Source organism: Triticum urartu, chromosome 7, assembly GCF_003073215.2.
Source record: "Triticum urartu cultivar G1812 chromosome 7, Tu2.1, whole genome shotgun sequence".
NCBI classification, from domain to species: domain Eukaryota; kingdom Viridiplantae; phylum Streptophyta; class Magnoliopsida; order Poales; family Poaceae; genus Triticum; species Triticum urartu.
In genome coordinates, this window is record NC_053028.1 from 601,264,569 (window position 1) to 601,272,933 (window position 8,365).

Here is an 8,365-nt window from a genome sequence, read left to right on the forward strand (position 1 = left end):
GGTCAATAACCAACAGCGGGATCTGGATACCCATGTTGGCTCCCACATGCTCCTCGATGATCTCATCGGATGAACCACGATGTCGAGGATTCAATCAATCCCGTATACAATTCCCTTTGTCAATCGGTACGTTACTTGCCCAAGACTCGATCATCGGTATCCCAATACCTCGTTCAATCTCGTTACTGGCAAGTCACTTTACTCGTACCGTAATGCATGATCCCGTTATCAACCACTTGTCACATTGAGCTCATTATGATGATGCATTACCGAGTGGGCCCAGAGATACCTCTCCGTCATACGGAGTGACAAATCCCAGTCTCGATTCGTGCCAACCCAACAGACACTTTCGGAGATACCCGTAGTGCACCTTTATAGTCACCTAGTTACGTTGTGACGTTTGGTACACCCAAAGCACTCCTACGGTATCCGGGAGTTGCACAATCTCATGGTCCAAGGAAATGATACTTGACATTTGGAAAAGCTCTAGCAAACGAACTACACGATCTTTAAGCTATGCTTAGGATTGGGTCTTGTCCATCACATCATTCTCCTAATGATGTGATCCCATTATCAATGACATCCAATGTCCATAGTCAGGAAACCATGACTATCTTTTGATCAACGAGCTAGTCAACTAGAGGCTCACTAGGGACGTATTGTGGTCTATGTATTCACACATGTATTACGATTTCCGGATAACACAATTATAGCATGAACAATAGACAATTATCATGAACAAGGAAATATAATAATAACCATTTTATTATTGCCTCTAGGGCATATTTCCAACACCGGCGCCCCCGACCCCCTCGGCGCCCGCGGCCCCCTCGGCGCCTGTGGCCGGTCCGGTCAACCGCGCCCGTACGGGCGTTTTTCGCCCGTGCTCGCGCTACGCCTCGGATGACTACGTCCATGCGGCGTCCACCTCTGAGCCATCGCCGTTGCCGTCCTTCGTTCGAGCCGCTCTTCCTGACCCGCTCTGGATGGCTGCGATGCAAGAGGAGTCTGACGCCCTGTTGCGCAACCGGACGTGGCAGCTTGTTCCCCGTCCCCGGCACGCCAACGTGATTACCGGGAAGTGGGTCTTTAAACACAAGCTCCGTCCTGATGGTACCCTTGATCGCTACAAAGCGCGATGGGTCGTTCGTGGCTTTCGACAGTGTGCTGGCATCGACTTCACCGACACCTTCGCTCCGGTCGTCAAGCCCGGCACGATACGCACGGTTCTCCACCTTGCGGTCTCCTGTGCTTGTCCGGTGCACCAGATGGACGTCTCCAACGCCTTCCTCCATGGTCACCTCGAGGAGCAGGTCTTCTGCCAGCAGCCCACCGGGTTTGTTGACCCGACGCTTCCCGACCACGTGTGCCTGCTTTCGCGGTCCTTGTATGGACTCAAGCAGGCTTCGCGCGCTTGGTACTAGCGCATCGCGGTGTTTCTCCACCAGCCGGGGTTCCGCTCTACCCGCTCGGACGCCTTGCTCTTCGTCTGTCATCAGGGCTCTGACATGGCCTACTTGTTGCTCTATGTCGACGACATCATCCTGACGGCATGTACGGCTGGTCTCCTCAGTCAGCTCACGGCTCGTCTTCGCGCTGAGTTCGCCATCAAGGACTTGGGTCCTTTGCACTACTTCCTCGGTGTCGAGGTGGTGCGCCGTCCAGATGGCTTCTTTCTTCATCAGCGGAAGTACGCTCATGAGCTCCTCGAGCGTGCTGGCATGCTTAACTGCAAGCCCGTCGCTACGCCTGTTGATACGAAGGACAAGCTTTCTGCCACGGATGGTTCTCCTGCTTCGGATGCTGCTTTCTATTGGTCTATCGTTGGTGCTCTCCAGTACCTCACTCTGACTCAACCGAAGATCCAGTATGCCATGCAGCAGGTGTGTCTTCATATGCATGCTCCTCGCGACGTTCATTGGGCTGCCGTCAAGCGGATTCTCCGCTATATCTGTGGCACTATGGATCTTGGCGTCACGCTTCACGCCTTCGCCGACACCGCCCTCACCGCCTACTCTGATGCAGACTGGGCGGGCTGCCCTGACACTCGTCGCTCCACTTCGGGCTATTGTGTCTACCTTGGACCCTCACTCATCTCGTGGTCGTCCAAGCGGCAGCCTACGGTCTCTCGTTCTAGTGCTGAGGCTGAGTATCGTGCAGTGGCCAACACCGTCGCCGAGTGTTCGTGGCTTCGCCAGCCGCTTCAGGAGCTCTCTTGCCCCGTTGACCGTGCCACGTGGTCTACTGCGACAACGACTCGGCGGTCTACCTCTCTGCTAACCCGATGCATCATCGACGGACCTAGCATATTGAGTTGGATATTCATTTTGTTCGGGAACAGGTGGCCCTTGGCCATATTCATGTTTTACACGTCCCTACTTCCCAACAATTTGCAGATAGCATGACCAAGGGCTTGCCTACGGAGTCATTTGAGAAGTTCTGGTCCAGTCTTTGCGTCAGCCGCGGTGCCGCTTCGACTGCGGGGGGATAGTTAGCTTGGAGTAATAAAGAGAGAGAAAGATAGGTAGAAGAAGGAGAGTAATGGGAGGGGGAGAAGTAAGGAGGAAGAAGCAAAGTGATGGAGAGAGGAGGTGGGAGCTAGGGGAAAGTGAGGAAGAGAGGAGGGGAGGGGGAAGGGGCGAAAGGTGGTGTTGAGTATATGTGTTATGTGCATATTGTGTATTGGGCCCGGCTCCTAGTTCCTTGTATAGTTGAGGTCCGTGGCCCACCTTTGTACATCATATATACGTGCCTATGCATGAGAGCAATACATCGTACAATCATACACTCAATCTCAACCTCGCGACGCGTCGCCCGTCAACCAGCGCCGCCGCCTCCCTGGTCCCCTTCGAGCCCCCCTCCACCTCCCCTCGATCCTCTCCTCTAGGTCCGGCGCCACCGCATCCGCGACATGCCCGCCGGCGGGGATGACCTGCATCTTATCTAGGGATTTTGAGTCTCAAGTGCTCCTCTGCTCTCTCCTGAAAGAACCCAGCACCGCCAGGCTCGAGCCATCTCTTCCCGTCTTTGATGGCCGGTGAGTCACCGGATGTGCGCCTTCTCCTCCATCTCTTTGGTGCGGCCCTTTCGCCTGGTAGCCATCGCCGCCGCCCTAGATCGCAAGTTCGTCACCCCGTTCTTTTCCGCCCCAGATTCCCTCCACCTCTTTGGTGCTGCCCTTTCGCCTGGTAGCCATCGCCGCCGCCCAGATTGCAAGTTCGCCACCCCTTTCTTTTCCGCCCCAGATTCCCTCCGCCTCTTTGGTGCGACCCTTTCGCCTGGTAGCCATCGCCGCCGCCCCAGATCGCAAGTTCGCCACCCCGTTATTTTCCGCCCCAGATTCCCTCCGCCTCTTTGGTGCGGCCCTTTCGCCTGGTAGCCATCGCCGCCGCCCCAGATCGCAAGTTCGCCACCCCGTTCTTTTCCGCCCCAGATTCCCTCCGCCTCTTTGGTGTGACCCTTTCGCCTGGTAGCCATCGTCGCCGCCCCAGATCGCAAGTTCGCCACCCTGTTCTTTTCCGCCCCAGATTCCCTCCGCCTCTTTGGTGCGGCCCTTTCGCCTGGTAGCCACCGCCGCCGCCCCAGATCGCAAGTTCGCCACCCTGTTCTTTTCCGCCCCAGATTCCTTTACAGGTATGAACCAAACAAAACAAGGATGTCTTCATTACGTCCCAGTTACCAGCGTGATCTAATTCCTTTACCATTAACATTACCACTCTCTGATCCAAACACCTCATATAAGAACTAGACATCAGTAATTTTGTTAGATTGACTACAAATTATAGAGCAGTTCTTGTTCTGTTAGATGTATATTGATTGGTAGTACATAGAAACTTCCACACAAATCCACTTATACAAATGCAAAATTGCGCAATGCAAAAATCAATCCAAATGATAACACCCACACGTGTGGCATTTATCAACATGCCCGCACGCACTCGATGCCGTTTGATTTATTTGCACGAATTTTGAAGCAGTTGCCATATGGATGGAGAGCCACGTAAACACCCAGCGTCGTGTGGGCTTTATCATTTAGTGCCACACGTGTGGGCGCTCCTCACCCGAACGGACACAGGAGGACTCGCCCGAACGTGTGGGCGAAACTGCTCTTCACTCACACGGTGATAGATGGCAACTACATGTGTGCATATGTGGCAACTAGTTAATCACACACAACAAGTATGGTTGACTATATATGGCAACTACGGTTTAACAGCACACGACAACTACAGGTGTGCATATGCGGCAACTAGTTAATCACACACGGCAACTATGATTGATCATACATGACAACTATGATTTGACCACATGTGACAACTCCAATTAGTTACATATGGCAACTATATTTAATGATACATGGCAGACATGACAACTACAGTTAATTACACATGGCAACTAAAGTTGATTACACATGCATTCGCACTCACGGTGTGTAGGTGAACAATTGCCACAGAGGGTCCTATGGGCCGTGTGACTTGATAAAAACCGTTTAAACTTTGAATCATGCATTTGACTTGATAAAAAATGCAGGCCTTCTTTTCAGACACGAAGGAAAGCGAGTAGTAGCTATAGTGGGATGTACAATGCCTCTTTCCCAAGAATGAGGAACACCACGGCGGGAGTGCTCGCTCCGATGGCGATCACAACGTACGCAGGCCACCTTGCCGTGGGCGCAACGGTGATGTAAACAGCGGTCATGAGCGAGACGACCATGGCGAGGCAGGCAACGATGGTGAGCCTGTGGCCCCACATGAGCTGGTCGAGCTTGAACTTGACGGGGTCCCGCCATGCCCAGATGAAACAGAAGACGACGACGACGGAGCTGCACATGGCGACGGTGTTGGAGATGACGAAGATCTTGAACGCCGCCGTGTGCCCGTGGATGGCCGTGCCCTCGGTCTGGCTGTAACCCCCCGGCATGGTGAAGGTGGCGGCGAAGCTGACGGTGGCGATGAGCGTGGCCACCAGCGTGTAGGTCTCGACGCTGTGCTTGAAGTACTCGTCGTGGCCAGCCCTCCGGCCGCGCAGCGACTGGTAAGTAGCGATTGGAGGTAGCTGCTGCTTCTGGCACCTGCAGGCCTCGTGCTTCTTGAGCTTCTTCCACAGGTACATCTCGTAGGTGTCCATCTCCTCGCTGGCGCCGCGCTTCTCGATGAGGCTGCGCGCGGACTGGCCGTCCCGGTTGAGGACGCAGGGGTTGACGCGGCGGTCCTTGATGAGGAGCAGCGCCGACTGGACGCGCGACAGGGCGGCGGCGAGGTGCAGCGGCGTGTTGCCGCCATGGTCGACGCGATTGACGATCTCCTCGGGGCGGACGTGCTTGAGCAAGCGCTTGAGGGCGTCCACCTTGCCGCTGGTGACGGCGACGTGGAAGGCGTTCCTGCCCTTGCTGTCCACCATCTCCGCCGCGTCGGGGCAGTGCTTAAGCAGCTCCACCATGGCCTCCGTCGACCCGTAGTTGGCGGCCATGTGCAACGGCGACTGTAGGTCGCGGTTGCGCCTGTAGGCCAGCTCCACCTTCCGGTTCAGCAGCAGCTTCACCACGCGGGCGCTGTTCTTTTGAGCCGCGTAGTGCAGCGCGTTGTTCTCGCTCGAGTCCGTCAGCGCGATCTGATCCTCCGGCGTCGCCTCGAGCAATATCTCCACCACACCTGCTTGCCTTGCCACGTTAAAGTTACACGATACAGGACAGGATCAACGAAACAGAAAGGTGTAACAACTCCGGGGTGTCTAGGCACCTTCTATGAACAATAAATTCTAAAAAAAGGAAAAAAATCTGAAACTTTGTAAAATCAAAAGATGATCGAACTTTGTAGGTTCTTGCAAGTTTTCATGCCAAAATATCATGTAGAGAAGGGTGTACAAACGAGTTTTCAGATTTCAGTGCTAAAAGTGCTCAAAACTTCAAACATTGAAATCTTTTTCGTGTGTACAGCTCCTCGAAATATTTTTTAGCATGAAAACTTGCAAGCACCTACAATATTTGATCATCTTTGATGTTGCAAAGTTTTAGATTTTTAATTTTTTTTATTTTCCCGTTCATAGAGGGTGCCTGGAAACCCGGGAGCTGAAAAACCACCCTCTCGACGAAAATAAGGCGATACTTACGGCTGTGGCCGCCGAGGACGGCCTGGTGGAGGGCGGTGCCGCTGACGGAGTCGGAGGGGACAAACCTCTCGCGGACCCAGGGATGGCTGACGATCTTGCTCACGACGTCGGCGAGGCCCTCCCGGGCGGCGATATGCAGCGGCGACTGCTTTTTCGCGTCGAGCGCGTGGCCGCAGCTGGGCTCGGCGTCCAGCAGCTTGAGCGCCACGGCGCTCCAGCCGTGCTGCACGGCCTGGTGCAGCGGGGTGTCGCCGGCCTTGTTGGCTATCAACAGAGGCCCCAGCGCCTCCGTGCTTCCAGTTCCAGGGGAGGTCGGGGAAGGTTTTCCGGTGTGTCCATCAACATGTTTTCGGTGCGCGGCGGCGGGGGAGTGCTGCGGTTGCTCCGACGGCAATACTCTGGCGTGCGTGATGAGCAGCTCCACCATGTCCACCTTACCCGACCTGGCCGCCAGGTGCAGCGGCGTGTCGCCGTCGGCGTTCTTGGTGACGAGCAGCTTGTGGTCCACGCCCAGGGCCTCCTCGGCGAAGCCGGCATGGCCGAGCTCCGCGGCGATGTGCAGCGCGGTGTTCTCCTGGGGCGTCTTGGAACCAAGGATGTCGGGGCGCTCGGCCGCCAGCATCCTCAGGCTCGCCACGCTCCCCTTCACCGCCGCCGCGTGCAACGCGGGGTCCATCCTACTTACGTACTGTACCAACTAGAGTAGCTTCTACGTACTCTTAACCCTCCTCTTCTGTGCTACCTAGCTCGATCGTGGAGAACACCGCGCCTGACTTGATTGGTCATGCGTATGAACAAATTGTGACGGACACCGGCTGGATTCCTTGCTTCCCCCTTGAACTTGGAACTGATTTTTGAACCGGTGCTGCGGTTACGTGCACTTGGCGGGGTGCTTTGCTTGCCAACCAACTTTGGTATATGCCTCACGCTGTCACCTCACTTTAGCCAATCCAACGCTCGATCCGGTTAGAGTTAACTAGCTACTATATATAGCAATTTAAATTATATTTACAACTACTCCCTCCGTCCCATAATGTAGGATGTTTTCTCTGCCAAAAAACATCCTACATTACGGGACGGAGGGAGTAGCAGTTAGACAAACTACAGGGCTATCGCTGGTGGCGCTTGAGCATCATTTCCTTCTTAAAGGCGTTGTTATTGGAGAACCTTTCATATTGTCTTTGTGATGTTATATGATATATAGCCGATGCAAAAAAAAAAAATTCGAAACGGAGGCAAAAGTTTTGCCTCATCCATTAATTAAGCAGAAGAGAGTTGCCCGGTTAATTAGTGGAAAACCAGGCAAAAACCAATACATCAAGGGCCAAGCCCACACTCACCGACAACATGCCGAAATACAACAAGCCGGCCATCCACCACTGCAAGAAAGAAGAATCCGTGACTACTATGAGAGGAGCAGTCACGGGACTCTTCGGCAGAAATGAACGACATGCACACCATATGACCTGCGCTCAAATGCATAAACATGCCAATGGCCAACATTGAAGGCAACCTCGTCGCCCACACGACACGAAGTCGGATCCCTCGAAACTGCAAAATCTCGGAGCCGCCACCCCGACATCCACCGCTCCACCGCGCCCTGCGCGATCAACCAACTCCACCTTCCGGGGCCGCCACCCCGACATACCACCGCTCGCTCTCGAGCCACGACGCCGCACGATCCAGCCACCCGCAACCCGCGTTGCGCAGGAAAACCGCCCGCAGACCACGGCCGTCGCACCGCTTCCGGGGCCGCCACCCCGACATACCACCGCTCGCCCTCGAGCCACAACACCGCACGACCCACCCACAACCCACGTTGCGCAGGTAAACTGCCCGCAGACCACGACCGTCACACCGCTTTCGGGGCCGCCGCCCCGACATAAAGTCCAACCATCCACACTGGAACGCATCGACCGAGCCGACGACCTTGCCGCCCTCGCAGCTCAAGAACGCCACCCAAGCCATGCTGAGCTGTAGCCCTACCTCATGGAGCCGTCGCTGCATCGCTTCCCGAGACCGCCGTCTCGGCGCCCAAGTCCGAGGCCGCTGCCCCGACATCCACTGACCCTGATGGTAGAGAGATCCTCGCAACAGCCTCAACCGCCTCTCCCAAGCGACGCCTTCAAGAAGGACACGACGTAGACGCCGCCGCCGCCTGCTTCGGAGAACCGAAGCTAGGATTTTCATCCGGAGAGCCAAATCCATCGTGAGGCCGAAGGAGCTCCACAACGACGCCTCCAAGAAGGTAGACGAC

General features: G+C 55.2%; 1 protein-coding gene across 1 annotated transcript; it reads right to left on the reverse strand.

Moving 5' to 3' along the window:
- Positions 1-4,327: 4,327 nt before the first annotated feature.
- Positions 4,328-6,947, reverse strand: LOC125522123 (ankyrin repeat-containing protein At5g02620-like). Its single transcript, XM_048687198.1, has 2 exons — positions 6,109-6,947; positions 4,328-5,651 (listed from the first exon to the last, which is right to left on the reverse strand). The coding sequence occupies exons 1-2, from the start codon at positions 6,782-6,784 to the stop codon at positions 4,567-4,569; spliced, it is 1,761 nt and encodes a 586-aa protein (XP_048543155.1). The 5' UTR covers positions 6,785-6,947; the 3' UTR covers positions 4,328-4,566.
- Between the last annotated feature and the right edge of the window lie 1,418 nt (positions 6,948-8,365).

Excerpts from the sequence above, each read along its gene's own strand:
- LOC125522123 (XM_048687198.1), bottom strand. The coding sequence starts at position 6,784 with ATGGACCCCGCGTTGCACGCGGCGGCGGTGAAGGGGAGCGTGGCGAGC. Across the intron at positions 5,652-6,108 it reads CGTCCTCGGCGGCCACAGCC|GTGTGGTGGAGATATTGCTC; the intron begins GTAAGTATCGCC and ends CAAGGCAAGCAG.